Source organism: Phoenix dactylifera, chromosome 5, assembly GCF_051530095.1.
Source record: "Phoenix dactylifera cultivar Ajwa chromosome 5, Ajwa_hap1_PhDact_Kaust_v1.1, whole genome shotgun sequence".
Classification (NCBI taxonomy): domain Eukaryota; kingdom Viridiplantae; phylum Streptophyta; class Magnoliopsida; order Arecales; family Arecaceae; genus Phoenix; species Phoenix dactylifera.
Window position 1 is genome coordinate 38,817,750 of NC_143194.1, and position 17,230 is coordinate 38,834,979.

Here is a 17,230-nt window from a genome sequence, read left to right on the forward strand (position 1 = left end):
CATGAATATTTTTATTTATGCTATAATAAAAGGTAATAAAAAATTTTGATGCAAAAAAATTTTGTACAGTGATCTTTAAAGACAACGTAGCTTTACTCGCGTGTGCAACGTGACTTTTTCTGTGGTAAGTCTCTCTTAGTACGTAGGAGCAAAGAATTGGCCCAAAGAACCAGCAATTAGAAGCCCAAGGCTGGTTAGTTGGTCGCAGGCCCATAAAACTAAGCCTGCTCTACTTCGGGAGGCCATGCTCGGTTGCAAGTTGTCAATCTCTGAACTAAGGACTATGAGAAAAATTATACCTTAGGCTGAGTTTGGTTCAGGAATAATAATAATAATAATAAAAGAGCAATAAAAGTTAATGTGCATCAGAATTGTGATGTCATAAGCTATACTAATTTTTATTTGACTTAATTTTGAATAATAAAATATATGTTTATGGAATTTCTTTTGAATGGTGATTTTTTAATACATAATAGGTAAAAAGTAGTGTAAAAGTTGCTTTCATATCAATGAGTAGCTTGTGACTGTTCCTATTCAAATAGTTATGCCGGTGGTAAACAAATATGACTGACATAATTGTTCCTTGCTTATGTCACCTTTAAAAATATCATTTGACTAGCATACTTATTCCTATTTTATGCATGAACTAAATGCAACCTTAGAGAACCAGCCAACAAAAATTGCAAAGTAGCATTAGACTAAACCTGTGTATAAAAAAAAAAAAATTTGTCACAGGTACTCTTTGCAGATATGCCTTACGATATAACTTACTACATATTTACTTTCCAAAAATTACTATATATATAATCATCTTATCTTTTCATGTTATCTTTGTAACAAGAGGGGTATTAAGTAAAAAATAAATTATTTAAGGATATATATATATATATATGCAAATAATGAGTTTTAAATAATAAATATATAATAAACTATATTTGTAAGAGTACGCGCATGCTAAGAAAATCCTTTGAAAAACATGAAAAGATACAGTTTCCATGGTCTTTATCAAAGTTCAGTAGATGGAGAGCACTTGCAAAGAAATAAAGCTTTTACTTCAGGCGGCAAACTGAGAGCTTTAGCTCGCGATTGCCAAATCCGTGCAATTATGACGTTGGGCATCTTGTCGTTGTGATCCATGGACTGGTTCTTGACGTAGCCTAAAGGGAAAGGAAAAATTCAGTGCAAAGTATCGTGGGGCCAATTTGGTTAGGTTTGGAAGGGGTCCCTGGTTTCAGCTTTGGGTCGGCCCAGACTTGTTTGATTGTGGGCTCTGGACCACTGCGTTAATGAATTATGCTGCTCCCAATCCAAGGGGAAACTATGATTAATGAGAAAATAAAGAAAGACCACATATTCAACCAGAGTTTTTCAAATAAAAAAGATAAGATTCTCACAATTCATAAAAAAAAAAAATCATGTAAGACATGGAAAAGCCCGATGACAATTGGGATTTTTTTTTTAATTATGCATAGAATGAATAAGATCTTTTTCTTTATTAAGAGCGTAACAAGTATTTTACACAACTTTTTCAAAAAAGTACATGGTTCACCAAATATAAATGACTCTATAATATGTTATTTTTTTTATGGCCAACTAAACATGTAAAAATTATTTTTTAAAAAATATTCTAGTAAAAAAAAATTTTCGCATGAACCAAACCGGTCCTGAATGGATGCGTCAGGCACGACATATCAATGATAACAGCATATATCGGTAAGTTTTATCATATTCATGTAAGAAAAAAAGAAGATAGAGAATGAAAACTTGGAACTTTTGTTAAAGAGGCTAGAATTGAAACAACCCTCTCTTTAATAAGAGAAAATAGGCCCAAAAGATACATAGGGACATGCCTGTACAATCATGATGGTATCAACTGGCACTGGATCCTCCAATTTAAGATATGACAGGAGTTCTTCTCGAGAAATCCTCAGGTCGCTCCAAAATCGAATAATTAACTTCTTCAAGGCTACATCCGGCCTTTACTATTAGTTAACACGGCTCCACACGCTTTGGATCCCCTTTACCATTATCCCATGCCACCTACCACTTTTTCGTCTTCTTAACTACCAAGACAAAACCTCTACTTTACTATTGGGCTCGTTTGGTTCGCGGAAAGTATTTTTTCTCCTAGAATATGATTCCTAAGAATCAGATTTCTAGAAAGAGGATACCTAGGAAAGTACTTCTGGCATGTTTGGTTAACCATGGAAAAGTGACAAATTTCCAAAGTGCTTATGTTTGGTTGATCATCCACTTTCCTAGGAAAGTTATGTATAATTCCTATTATGCCCTTAATAAAAATTAGGTCTTTAATGCCTCTTTAATGCTTCTTTAATGCTGAAGGGTCTTTTTGGAAAAAAATAAAAAAAGAGTGATTCCCACCTCATGGGAAAGTAACTTTCCCATGTTTCTCATGGGAAAGACTTTCCCATGAAATATGGGAATTATATTCTCATGGGAATACAACTTTCTCATCTCTCTCCTTTGAAAACTCCAACCAAATAAGAGGCATTTCATTACTTTCCCATTGACCACACTTTCCCCCCTCCTTTTCCTGCGAACCAAACGAGCCCTAAGAGTAAGCAGACCTAGCTACAATTAAGAACATCTCAAGCAAGGCATCGACCAAGGTACGTACGCGACTTCATTGAGGCTTCGACACGCCGTAGTTGCCAACTTTTTTTGAGCATTCTCCGTTATTTCATAACTACAGAAAAGTTGATAGTGCAGATGATTGTATGTCACCTTATGCAGCCAACTATTAAGAAACTATCTTATTAAATTCTACTGCTGATCTTTTATAGTACAATCGAGTAATTTTTTCTGATTTACCAAAAAAAAAAAAGCTCTTAGAAGAGTCCGAACTGATCTTTATGATGAAGCTACACCTGCTTGCTCGACAAAGTGATGAGTCCAATTAAGAGCAACATTATATAAAATGTCGACATCTTTGTCGCTTTTTGCATTTCAGACGCTACCCGTGAATGGTGTCTTGCCAGCCAACCATCGGCTTTTCCTTCGGCCTTACTCCAAGCAAAGTTTCCATGTAGCTCTCGGGACACGAGCAACTCGGAGAAGAGGTTGGGATGTCCGGGGGATCGTCATCCTTTGGACACTATAGATTGAAAAGGGATAACAAAATTTTAAGGACGGTAGCTCTGAGGTTGCTGATATCATTAACAGTATCAAATTTTTCTTTGCTGACTGGTTTGGAGATTGCATCCAGAAGAAATTACAGAAAAGTTCACCTGCTTTGAATTGCATTTTGTAAGTGACGAGCCTTATAGCTCGTATATTTACTTATTGTTGTCGTTCTCTTTTTTCTCTTAAAAAAAGGTACTTAAACTAAAAATTTTAAGTACATTTTTGGAATCAGAAAATTTAAATAAATAAGTTTTTAAATTAAAAAAATATACATACTTACAGTTTTTGTTTTGAGCAGATCAGCGATCCGAGTCAATCAAATTTTAGAATCATCTTTTTAAAAAAGGTTCGATTTATATCAACAAGCATCACGAGGCTTCAACTGAAGAGGTGATGAAGATGATCATGGATGTGAAGAAAAGGCTACGGCCGAGTTCTTCAAATCGGCGAACAAGAACTCGATACCAGCTGAGATCGTTCTGCAAATCGTTGTTGGTGTTGGATGGACCTGGTTGGGCTTTAATGAAGTCAGCAATAAGTGTGACAACATTGCCACTTGCATTCTCACTTAGCCAACTTCTTGCAGACAAGGCGCTCATTTAATGAGAAACACTTAGCAGCATTCCGTGATCAAATGATGAACCTAGAGCAATTCACTTGCTCTATTCATGCCCTAAAAGTTACACTTGAGGGCAGTATATATACTTATTCTGATCATTAAACAGAATTAGGAACAACTTCTTCTCTTTTTTCTAATAAAAAAATAGAACTAGTGTACATATCTCTCGTTGCTTTATAAGCAAATAAACAGACTTCGGTTATCAGTTTAGAAGAAGAAGAATAAAAAAAAAAGCTAAATGATAAGGCCACATATATCATATGGCAATTATGCCTCCACACAGCTTATTCTTCAAAGTAGAAACATCTACTCGGTCTCAATACACTTCAATCCAAGTTCATGATAAGGTCATTGAAGGCCTCTATGTGTTCCTTGGAAACGCATCTTGTCATCATACGAGCGCCCTCCAATGGCGCCGGCGACTTCAAAAGGATCAACGAGGCGATGAAGTCATTGTTCGTCAGGGGACCAGCGTACATCGGCGTACCCCATCCGTAATCCACCTCGGAGAATCCCAGCTTGGTCCAATCCGAGACATATATCGTTTCATAGTTAAATGTCATGCTAAACGGATCCCCGTCGACATCTCCCTTTGCCCACGCTGAGACCTCGGCCGCCATCCTGTCCTTGGCATCTCTGATCAAATCCACCACCTCCACAAGCGATGACCGGACGACCTTCCCACTGGGCACCATCATTTTCACGGGAAAGATGCAGTTGCCGTAGTAACCCCTGTCAAGCTTCAAAATATGGCGAACGCTTGCGAAGAAACAGAGCCGGACGTCGACTTCGGGCGACAGTTTAAGAGCTTTGGTCCGGCACTGCCAGGCCTTGGCGGTCAGCACGTCGAAGGTGGAGCATCTTCGGCCGGTGTGCTCCATGAAGCTGTTCTTCAGCTGGTTGATGTAATCCAAGGGGAAGTCGACTGCAGAGTACTCCAAAGCCAGTTTGGGGAGGTCTGGAAGAGGCCCAGGCTTGATCTTTGGGTTGGGGAAGGCCTCTCGGTTCCAGACTGGCTTCACGGCGGGCTCTGGAAGCCCTCGGGCAATCTCTCCGACCGCGTTGATGAACTGCGCCGCTCCCAGTCCGTCGGCCGACGCGTGGTTGAACCTGAGACCCACCACGAATCCGCCGCATCTGAATTCCGTGACCTGAGTCCACGAATTCACCGGTCAAGCGATGACAATCATGTGGCCTATATACATATACGTATGCATTACCCGAATATAAGATAGATAGGGGCTGTATCTTTGCGCGAAAGAAAGATTCATCTTCCTTCGAACGAACCCACCATTGGATCGTTGCAGTAGCTACTTTGAGATCCGTACAGATGATGAAAAAAATTGGAGTGCTTTGAGATTTGTGTGGGTTGCAATCTAATGGTAAAAAGATCGATTGTTCTTTCGTACCAAAGGTTTTCCTACCGTGGCGATCGGAGGACGGCACATATACGATGAGTTAGTGGGGCAGAATAGAGAGCAGCTCGGGCAGATATTACTTATGCTAGGACGGTGGTGAAAGCATAGTATATCTACCTCGAAGAAGATGCTGCAATGGTGATCGATTGTATTTAGCAGAGTGTTGACACGCACAGATGGTGTGTTTGGCACCCGCTGCATGACACGTGTGAGCTTGTGAGAGGCTCGTGGTATTATAGGTCATTTATATGTTCGAGAGGCGAATAGTGCAACAAACTCAGCCGCTTTCTTCATGGTACACCATTCACCAGAACTTCTATGGGAGAGTTTTGGGTTCACCTCTTCCCCCCTCCGTCTTTTTCTTTATGACTCTCATGGGAGCACTTATGGTTGTATCAACAAAAAAAAAAAAAAAAAAAAAAACATTCAAGACCATAAACTGGACCCGGCCCAAGCCGGGCACTGCGATAATGACTTGCAGGCGGTGGTCCACGGAAGGAAGTGCCATGTTTGTATCCAATGATGGACTCTACTTTGTTACGGTGGGAACAATGAACATGGGCATCTAATGTCATTTATGGTCATGCGATGGGAGTAGGAATGCATGGGACGCGGTTCGTTCTCCTATCTCTGCCCTTGGATTTAATTTTCTTCAAGGGTTGGCAGTTGTTTTTGTCGCCGTACGACGGGAGTTAGGTGACGGTAAAGTCCCGAAAAAATAACATTTCTCTTTTGCGTTTCTGTTGGGAAACGGGATGGTGACATTTTCCAATGCTGGAATCACGGTCGCAGTCTCCATCCTCGTCCGTCGGTGACTCGGGATGACACGGACGGGATAACTCAGCATCAAAATCGGGGATAAATTAAGGCTCTATCTTCTAAGCAAAGAATTCTGTATTTAATTTTGCAATCCAAGCTTAATCTAAAATCCACAAATCCTTCTCTAGTCTACATTGTTGAAATAAATTTAGAATAACACGGTCGATCAAGAACTGAAAAAAGAAGGAAGAAGGAAGAAGGAAGAAGGAAAAATCCAGAGTTAATTTATGTAATATACCTGAACCATCATGATGGTATCGGCTGGCTCGATTTCCAGTTTGGTGTAGGGCACCAGGTCTTCTTGGGGTATGAGCAAGGGGCGCTCAAGGTAATTGACGTCCTCCAGGCTGCAGTCGGCCGACGCGTCCACGAACCAGACCCCTTCGCCGGTGCACTCGATCCGCGCCTCTACCCCCTCCGGTTCGACGATCCGGCCGGCCAGGGGGTAGTAGAGGACCAGCGCCTTGGCCATGGCTTCCCTTATCGACCTGGCCGGTTCGCGGCCGTGCTTGAACACGTGGAGCGACTCCACCAGGCCCCGGTGCGTCGGGTACCGGTCCAGCCACGAGAGCGGCAGCGTCCCGGACGGCGTCGGCTCGGCCGGCCGGACCGGCGATTCCGAAGACTTGGTGATGGTAAAGCCCATAGCGGTGGGAGGGAGAGTTCGGTCGATAGGTAAACGGTGGAAAGCTCTCCTTTTCTCTTCCCCAACGCCTACGGCCGGTGTGTATATATATAATAAAACTGGGGCCTTTTCTGGGTAAGTGGGTTTACAATACCATACCGAGTCACAGAAGGGGGTCACTTTTCTGGGTGCTTAATCTAAATCAACGGCAACAAGGGTAAGGGGCTGCCCGTGTTTTGTCGTCTTCTTTTGGGGCACAGCTGTCCGTGTTGTTTTCGAGTTTAAAATTCCAGGTTCGGTACGAGATGTAACGGCTACAATGGCTTCCAGCGATGGGGTTTGGTACGGGAAAACATGGCGGAGGAGTCGGCAACTTGGCATGGTGTAGTTTAATGAAATTATTGCCGACACCGGTGTCCCACCGAAGCCTGGGCATGTGCCTTGGAATATAATGCTAATGCTTTCTTCGAAGTTAGGGATTGCTTGATAAAAAGCCATGGTGTGACACATGTTTGAGCTTTTGAAAGTTTTATTTATAAAAATACTAATCAAGAGTTTAAGTTGTAAATTTCATGTGGACCATTTAGTGTGTTTTTTTTGAATAAATTCACTTGCAGCGATAATTGGCAGTCGTAAACATTCTGCTAGCTTTTTTTTCTTCTTGACGAAGTTCTACATAGTTCTATTTTTATATATATATATATTTTTTTGCTAAACCGGATACAGTTAAAAAAATCAAAAGATATCAAACCACAGAGCGCTCTGGATAGCTCTCTTTCTCCAACCACATGGCACTCCTGGGTTCTATTTTCTTTTAACATAAGATACTTGCATACTTGGCCAGAACATCTTTCTTTTTTAAAAAGATGATGTGAAATGCTTTTATATTAATTTTATTGCTGCTATTCAAGAATGCTAACATGACAATAATTTGTTATTTTTGCTTCATCTTTTAAGATTGGATAGTATTTTTGGTTTATCCTGCTATCATATATAATTAATAAATATGCTGGGATATATCAACTATCTAGTTGGCACCACTCCCATGAACTAGGAGAGATCTAAACTCAAATCAACAGAGATGGTGGCATTTTAATCATATTTCTTACTAAACAATAACGATGATGATGCTATAGGTACAGATAGAAAAAGTATATATGTCCTATTTTGCATACCTTGTATTACTTTTTTTACATTGACTCTTGGACTTATTCAAGAAACTATGGAAGGTCTCTCTCCCCCTCACTCTCTCACCCCCAATATTTTTTAAAATATTACAAAATAAGCTTCTATATAATTAAAATTACAACAATTAAATTTTACATGATTATAGAAGCTCACTATATACTTAAGCAATAATCTAGAAAGGCTTGGATGAGTTCAAATTTTAGACATTCATTTATACATAATGCTGCATAAGAACCATTTTTTCTTATGAGTGCTGCATCGAAAAATGTTGGAAAGGCCGCAAGTCGTAAAGGTCAAGTTGGTGACCAACCGAAGTCGTAAAACGAATGGTACGGGATGCATAATAAATTATCTATGGGTACAAGACCTTGTATGTCGGTGGCCTTCTCATTATAATTTTTGTCGGTTCAAGTGAAGCTTTAATACCTTTTCCATAGAAACTCTGGATCAAGATGACACACCCTTACAATCGCTTGTAAGAGTTGATATTATCTGTGTATGAGAGTGATATATTATTATTCATTGTATATTAGAATGAGACAGGTAGATCCCCGTGTGCCACACAGAAATTAAACAGAAAGAGACCTATTCATATATTCCATAGAATAGGGCTCTTTCTGATATATTGATTAAAGGTGATTGTTCTACTTAATTAGCTCGACGCGTCACTCTCCCTAAAGAAAGGATTGGGGGTGTCAAATGGACTCTTGTGCCCTTCTCTTGATGGGGAGAGATCACATGTACAAATATGTGTTTTTAAAAAATTGAAATTATTTAGAAGCGAAGTTTTGTATGTAAATAAGAGTTTAACGAGAAAAAAACACTTGTTATAAGATAGATATTTGTACTGTTAACAAATTAATCTTTTTTTGAGAAAAAGATGAAGGATATTGGCCATACTTCAAGAAAAGATTAGGCGGTTCCAAGTCAAGGGCTTTACCAAAATATCCAAAGTGAACTTAACATAAGGACTTGCAGAACAAAATACTCTTTGAGATATCAAAGGCAGCTCAAAAGTTAATCTTTTCAGTAATTTTCTATCAATTCTTTTTTCTCTTCTCCTTAATTTACTTGTTGGACATCAAGTTTGCCTGAGAAATGCTCAACATTCTAAACGCTTTTGGTATCTGCCCCTTTCTCGAGCAAAAACAAGGTGCGATGGCTCTGGTTGTGAGATTCCACGCTTGACTTCCGCTTAGACCCGTACCTTTTGATATTTTCAACTCCACATTGGTTTGAAAAGAGAAGATGGAATAACGTGCCCGGCGGCTAGTAAGTTGATTTCAAAGACCTTTTTATCCGCATTGAGTCATGGTATGCCACTAGGGTAGAAGTAATTATTAAGTGGACTAGGTTCATTATAATTTAAAGATCTAAGATGAATATAATTGTTTTATTATATGTAATGGCAATATATCCTGGAGCTAAGTTTGCGGTAGATCGGATCCATCTAATAACTTTTTCTACAATTTTAATGAAGAAAGGATTAGGTGGCTGGCCTATAAACAAGTTGCTAAGTCGACTGACTATTAAGTTGCCAAGTCTTCTCTTTTCAACTCCACATTGGTTTGAAAAGAGAAGAGGGAATAACGCGCCCGGCAGCTATTAAGTTGATATCAAAAGTTTTTTTATGCGTACCAAGTCGGGTAGAAGAAATTATTAAGTGAATCAGATTCATTAGAGATCTAAAATAAATATAATATATATATATATATATATATATAGAGAGAGAGAGAGGGCTAAGTTTGCGGTGGATTTGATCTAACCTAATAATTTTTTCTACAATTTCAATGGAGATAAAAAGTAATTTTCACCGGCCTTTTCTTGGGTGGTTGGCCACTAAACAAGTTGGCAACTTCACACTACGCAACTTGACTGGCCCTTTTATTTGGTGGCAGCGACTGGAAAAATATTCGCTACCAGGCCATTAATTTCTCCATTTAATGTAAGGTTCCACGCATTGAGAACGCTTACGTGTTTGAAAAAAAAGGGGGAGTTGGGGTTGGGGAGTCACCTTCGCTTAGCTATGTAGTTGTCTTGATGAATTAAATTATCGTCACTGATGATGTAGAACACGTGGTGCCACACCAACCATCTCATATTTTATTGGTGCAACGAGATCCCACTAATAATGATTGATCATCAAGAAAAGTATTGCTCACTCTCTTGTAGAAGCAAATATATACCAAATTTTGTCAAATGTAAAAGAAATACCTTGTGACTCATCAAATGGCATCTTACTATATTTTTTCCATATAATTAGACAAGTTGTATAAGAAACCACTAACCACTTTAAAGCTTTGATCTTCTCAAAATCTTGTAAAGCTTTGATCTTGATTGACTTGAAGCTTTTACATTCAACAGCCCGTGATATAGAAGCTTCTAATTGTTATCATATCACTAGACCACTGCCATTATCATATTAAACCTCCATATGCCTCCCATGTAGTTCATGACTCAAATCGACTAACTATATCTTTATAGCCACATTTTGGAGAAGTCAAATGAATCGTCTCCTTTCAAGCAAGATCTCAAGCAATTAAAAAGAATAAGCTATGATCTTATTTTATCAATAACAAATATCTAACTCAGAATATCTAAGCGCACTTCACCTTTTCTCTCTCTCAAGAAAGGTGATGAGGTGTCATACAATAACCTCTTGTGCATGGTTTGCTCCCGAGAGTACTATGCAGTATTTGATAATCAAAAGATGGACGGCTATCAACAACGGCATGCTATATATGTACGGACCAAATTCTTTTTTGAGAATGCTATCAAGAACATGGGAAAAGAAGAAGAAAATCAAAGGGAATGGATGGTGAGAGGGGGTGACGATGGTTGGTGAAGTTGGTGCGCCAAGCACTCCTGTTAAAGAAAACTAGATGGTCGTCGTGACAGGCGCACCACCGGACCCAATGCCTAGTTGCTTTATGCCTCACGTTGACTCATACACAAGCACTTCGTGCAGTACACCAAACCATTCTCTTTGATCTCCACAATGTATTCGAAGGCTTTAAGGTTTAGTTTTCTCTACATGCATTTCGTTTATGGGACAGGTGGGATTCCACATACTAAAGAAAATGTAATCCAGAGTTCTTCTCCGGTAGAACCGATGAAGCTGAAATAGGTTGTTAATGGGACCGGTGAGATTCCACATACCAAAGCACGAAGAAAAGAACTGGAGACGTACAGTGAGCAACTTTGAAGAGAATTTTCTCTCTCTCAGATCTCTCATTATAAAACGAACGTTTGGCACTTCTTTTTTTTAATAACAAAAGCGAATGACCACAATAAAAGTCAAATGCATAGAATCTAGTAAGCACCTAAAGGATGGAGAGTGAAGGAGAGAAATGGGAGACAACAAGACTAGAGCATGCTCAACTGGACCGACAGATGTTAAGAATGGGCGAACATTACCGTTCCTAAGGGAACAAAAGAATGGACGAATGGCGATGGAAGACGAATGCTTCGAGCAAATGGAGAATGAAAAAACGGACGGATGATGACAGAAGATAGACGCTAAAAATGGACGAACAAATGGATGGAAGAAATGGTGAGAGACAAGTTACTGGAGAGAGAGAGAGGAGGGCGGTGACGGCCTCAAGCAGGCAGAAGAGCGGACCGAGACTAGGAGGTTAGAAGGGGGGATGAGGGATTGAAGAATTCTTATTTTTTTAAAAAAAAAACTGGAAGTAAAAATTTTCACTATTATTTTTTTCAAAAATAATAAAAATTATTTAAAAAATAAAGAATAGAAATTAAGTAATCAAAAATATTTTCTGTATCAAATTTTATGTTCTTATATAAAATATTAAAAATAGTTTTTTCTTTTCTAGGGAGGAGGAAATGTGACCCCCACTTAGGATATACTGAAAGCAAACCCAGCAGACTCGAGCCAAACATATTGACTAGCGAGAGAAAGTTGAAGAGCCAACTCTTTCCTTGTGGATATGGGAGGCGTCAATGTCTCTTTTTGTTTTCAGCCAGCTAATCACGGTGGAAGAGTCACACGCAATCCATAAATTTCTTTGCATCTATGATTCTCAGTGCTGATTTGACACCACACAAGCAGCAATTAAATAACGCCATGATACGAATGGAACCCAAACACAGTGGTATTGCCTCGGTAGGCAGATGCCAAACTTTCCCTTTGGCAGTGGAAGCCATTAGACGGCAGCGACTGACGACCCGTTGCTGCGAGAGAACAAGGCAGCTGCAAAAGTGAGCTTTCACATTTCATTTGATGCCGTGATTAAACCTCCTCGATACATCCAGTGTTCGTCGGATTCTCGATGTGGTCCAATATGCTTCGTATTTCTTTGACCACCAAGCATGCCATTTTTCTGAAAAAGAGAGGAATAATTAAGTAACAGATTAAGTACACAAGGCTTTTAGAAAGCAAAATGTGACATGGTGCAAGTGAGAGACGTGAGAACAGTGGGTAAAAGGCATCATTCATTCCGGTTGAATGATAAATTTACCACGCGAAGCTTTAATATTCATGCCCTTAATGGCTACTTTCGATCGAGTAAGGGGTGGGTAACCAGAATGGCTTGCCATAGTATAAGGCCGGCGAAGGGGTCCTCGGGTAATGAGGACCGGCCGAACCAAGGGAAAGGTGCGGACAATCGGATGTGATCCGCTGTGGTACATAGCATTCTCCGATAACCGTATGGACGTACCATCGGATCTTTGAGGAAGAGATCGAAAACCTCCAATGGTACTTTATAGAGATTTTGGAGCTACCAGAGGAGCGAGTGGAGGCGGCAAGGCATGCATGGGAGACAATGGCGATCGCCACTCAAAGTCTCAGACAGAGAGTCCCTGTTGAATAAATCATTCGGGATCTCATGACTCCGAAAAAGTTGAAGTACGAGGTGGAGACTTTTCCGATGGTGGAGGACTACAACGTCTTCCAATTTCGATGTGAGGACGACCGGAACGGGGCTCTGGCAGGTGGACTGTGGGTAGTGGCCGGGCAACCACCGGCGATGGAACTATAGGCACCGGATTTCATCTCTAATGTGGACAAGGCAAAGAGGTTGGTGGTTTGGATCCGGCTACCCTGTCTCCTGCTGGAATACTAGAAGAAGAAATTGATCATAGAGATTGCAGCGATAACGAGCCAGCCTCCAGCTCTTGACAGCTTCACTAAGTAGTTTCGAAAGCTTGGCTATGCTTGAGTCAAGATTGAGATGAATGCTCTAGATCAGCTCAAACCGAGGATCTTAATCCGAGGGCGAGCTAGAGTGTTCTCGCAAAGCTTGGTCTATGAGAATATTCCGGCTTTCTGCTATCAATGTGGCGGAATCGACCATAAAGATGAAGATCGTAGCAAGCCGCTGCCGGTGCCGATATTGAGGAAAAAAGGGCGAACAAAGTTTCCCTAGCTTCGATGATGGAGGAACGGAGGTGGTTACCCTGACGGAGGAAGGGCCGAGAACTAAAAGTAGGCTGATGTTCGGCCCGTGGTTGGCGACGGCCAAAATCCAGCAACCAAGAGCTTTCGGGAGTAGGTTGCACGTAAGGAAGACAGACGAGTAGTCTACCTCCGAGTCTACCTCAGGGCCGGTCTCGTCCCAGTCTGGACCGAGTTTCCTGAGGAATAGACAGAGTTCGCCGGATTCGCCATCTGATTCCGATGGATAGCAGAAGCTGCCCAAGGTAGCTCGCTGCCACTTGCCAATGAAGATAATTCTAGTTCTTGAATAGGTGCATATTACTCCATTGGTAGAAAAGATCCCTAATTTTGGGCTTTTACTGTAATATAGGTACCTGCAAAATAGGAAGCTTGCCCAATATTACCATCTCCAGTACCCGCCCCGTATAATTTTTTTTGTTCCCTCGGTGATTGACAACTGCGGAATACACAAGCGGTGCCTTCCCGCGATCTCTAGCAGCTCAATGGGCAACATAACATATATTAGTACAGAAACTGACAAACGGTTATTGCCAGATATTATAATTATAAGCAGCAGGAATCGTCCTACCAAGAGAAACAACACATTTCACATTTACAATGGGGCACATATTATTTATTTACATCGTAATGATTCCCCAAGGGCTTATTTGCAGTAACGTGTCGCAAAACGATTAAAAAAAAAAAGCTAACTACTGTACAGGTAGGTGGGCCTTTGCGGGCCACACATTCACACTAACCAAAATATTGACAAACGTAGGTGGAGAGAAGACCGAATGCTTAACGGAACAACATAACATAAAATGAAGCTAGTATCCATTCTCTTCTCCGAAGATTTCACACTGGTGCCAAGGGAGTAAAGGAAGAGAGAGGGGAAACACCTAAAGCAATCGGCCCTATAAATTCTCCTCCTCCGTCCCTGTTCCCCGTAACCCTTTTCCAAAGCAACTCACAGATTTGCTTCCCAGAAACAACTAGCATAGCTTACCACCCGTTTGATCACCATGACCATCTCTGTGAACAGGCTCTCCCAGAACCTGGTCGTCCCCTCCGAGCCCACTCCCACCGGCATCCTCCGCCTCTCGTGGCTCGACCGATACCCGACGCAGCGAGCCCTCATCGAGTCACTGCATGTATTCAAGGAAGGGCACGAACCGGCGACGGTCATCAAGCGGGCGCTGGCCAAGGCATTGGTCCCCTACTACCCTCTCGCCGGCCGGCTCGTGGTGTCGGACCGCGGGGAGCTCCAGGTTTCATGCACCGGTGATGGAGTCTGGTTCATGGAGGCATCGGCCAACTGCAGCCTCGAGGACGTGGATTATTTGGAACACCCTTTGATTATATCCAAGGATGAGCTCCTGCCTCATCCCCGGCCCAAGCTAGACCCATCTCAAGAAGAGGAATTGCTTTTGCTCGTTCAGGTACCTTCTTTTTTTTGTCCCCCTTCTCCCTCTCTCTCTCTCTCTCTCTCTCACCAAATAGTTAAACAGAGTCTTTTTTTTAAAAAAAAAGTTTTCTGCCTGGTTTTGTTTCATTAACCGATGCAAATAGGTTATCCCGATTCAGGACGAACGGAATTCCTTGAATTGAAACCAAGTTCTGTGACCTTCCCCCCTCCTGCTTTCCGCTTGCAATCAAGTGGGAAACCGAGACTTTGCAGCTTCAAGCGAGAATTCCCATGTCTTGAAGTCACTGGTGCAAACCATTAGATATATTTCTAGCTAGAGATGTAGATCACCAGGCATATACGGATGGAAGAGTGTTCTCCAGCTAACAAAGTATTTTACTCAGATCGGTGCTGCCGACAAGCAGAAAAAGGCCAGTGTTCTGCCAACCACCCAGAGAAATAATTGAGTTGCACATGGGAAAGTACTCTTTTCAAAGCCACAAGCTGGCAGACCATTCTAGAGCTGTACCACCGCCACCCAGATCAATTGATCATTTCCGTGTCTCGACGGATGGACGTCCAAGTTGGAGTCCTCCAAAGGGAGTGGTCCAATTCAATCACCCGTCGTTGACGATGGGTGATGTGATTTAAAGTAGATCCTGAAAATGATGCGTGAATTATAATATATATCTTTTACTCGTTTTTGACAATCTATGTGCTTAATTAGGTTTTTGCCCTTTATGAAAAATCTACGTGCGAGCATCCGAGCGTCACCTTGGACGGCCTAGTAATCTAGAATGCCACTTTTTCCTCCTCCTCTTCTTTCTTACGTGTGATGGCTGCAATAAATTTATCAGTAGTCTACGGTAAACCTAGCCTAACTAATAATTTTCCATTCTTGAAAGACTTAAATTAAATTCAGACGGGTCGTGCTCCAAGATGTTATTATTATTATTATTATTTTTGAAATAGATGATATATCTATAAAAAAATATTAAAATATGGTATATTTTGGAGCACACCATGCAGTTTATTATTTTTAATTTAAAAGAGTGAGTGGTTGATCATGTCATGTACGATATTTTTAATTTAAAAAGTGCCTTCAGGGTGGTTGGTCATGTCATGTACGAGGCCAGTCTGCAGCCTCTGGGCTTCTAAGATGTTCTTAGTTTTTAAGAACTTTTTCTAGTAGCATGATGCAATATCCATACAATAAACTAACATTTCAGCCATTGCAAACAACTTCCAACTCAAATTTCCAATAAATCCAGGTCACGGAGTTCATTTGCGGTGGATTCGTGGTCGGCCTCAGATTCAGTCATGCCATCGCGGACGGCCCGGGAGCAGCACAATTCGTCGCAGCCGTTGCAGACTTCTCCAAAGGCCTCGCGGGGCCAACCGTGGAGCCGGTTTGGAGCCGGGACGCCATCCCTGATCCCCCAAAATTGAAGTCGGCCCCTGAACTTTCCCCCTCCGACGTCCGCCTCCAGTATCTAGTAATGGATGTCTCCTTGGAGTACATCAACCATCTAAAGAACCAATTCATGGAGCAAACAGGTCAGAGATGCTCGGCTTTCGAAGTCCTAATCGCAAAGGCTTGGCAGAGCCGGACGCAGGCGATTAGGTTCGAGCCCGAGTCCAATGTCCATCTTTATTTCGCCATGAATGCTCGCCCATTGCTGCACCAATTGCTGCCCTCCCAAGGGGGTTACTACGGGAATTGCTACTACATCATGAACGTCACCACTACAAGTGGGAAAATCTTGCAGTCCCCAATAATTGAGATCGTGAAGTTGATTAAAGATGCTAAGAAGAGGCTTCCTGTGGAATTTTCCAAGTGGGCTAAGGGAGAGCTAAAGGAGGACCCATATAAGTTGACGACGGCCTATGATTCGTTGCTGGTTTCGGACTGGACCCACCTGGGGTTCTCCGAGGTGGACTATGGATGGGGATCGCCGGTGCATGTTGTCCCATTGACGAATTCTGATAGCATAGCTACTTGCATCCTTATCAAGCCATCCGCCACAAAGCACGGTGCCCGTTTGATGACGCAGTGTGTTTCGGAGGAACACTTGATGGCATTCCATGATGGAATGATGAACCTTGCCTAAAACTCTTTTTTTTTTCATCATCATTATTGTTAGTTTTTTTTTCTTTTTCATTGTTATTGTTAAATGTATGATTAAAATGCTCGATTTGATTTTGATTACTGCAAAGTATATTATTTTAGCAGCCTTTGCCGGTCCTTCCGCTTTTTTGTCGCTTTCTCTTAGCTTGGGCCTGAATGAGAAATGCTAGTATATGGAAGCCTCTGCTGAAATTGATGCGAATGAGACATCCTATTCAGTCTTATTGGATATGTCATTGAAAGAAATCTGTTTTATCTCTGTTTTCTTTTCAGATTCTGAGGATGAGCTGGCCGATCCTAAAAAAAATTATGAGGAGCCGAACGACGAAGCCTCCTCTTCAGATAAAGATGTCTCCGACACAACCTCCCTTGAACTATTTTTCTTTTTTAGGCGGGTTCGGCCAAGAGGGACAAAATAGATATGCTGCTTTCTATTAGTCTCAAGCGGATACCCCCTGCTTTCATGGTCTGCTTACTGAGGAA

At 41.4% G+C, this 17,230-nt stretch overlaps 2 protein-coding genes across 2 annotated transcripts; one reads left to right on the forward strand and one right to left on the reverse strand.

The window, feature by feature from the left end:
• Positions 1 to 3,871: 3,871 nt before the first annotated feature.
• On the reverse strand, positions 3,872 to 6,826 carry LOC120111670 (acyl transferase 9-like). The gene is made up of 2 exons (XM_039129424.3): positions 6,239 to 6,826; positions 3,872 to 4,914 (listed from the first exon to the last, which is right to left on the reverse strand). The coding sequence occupies exons 1-2, from the start codon at positions 6,644 to 6,646 to the stop codon at positions 4,090 to 4,092; spliced, it is 1,233 nt and encodes a 410-aa protein (XP_038985352.3). The 5' UTR covers positions 6,647 to 6,826; the 3' UTR covers positions 3,872 to 4,089.
• Positions 6,827 to 14,014: 7,188 nt separating this feature from the next.
• On the forward strand, positions 14,015 to 16,851 carry LOC103720853 (acyl transferase 7-like). Its single transcript, XM_008810796.6, has 2 exons — positions 14,015 to 14,653; positions 15,891 to 16,851. Exons 1-2 carry the CDS (start codon positions 14,237 to 14,239, stop codon positions 16,728 to 16,730), a joined length of 1,257 nt encoding a protein of 418 aa, XP_008809018.1. The 5' UTR covers positions 14,015 to 14,236; the 3' UTR covers positions 16,731 to 16,851.
• Positions 16,852 to 17,230: the final 379 nt, after the last annotated feature.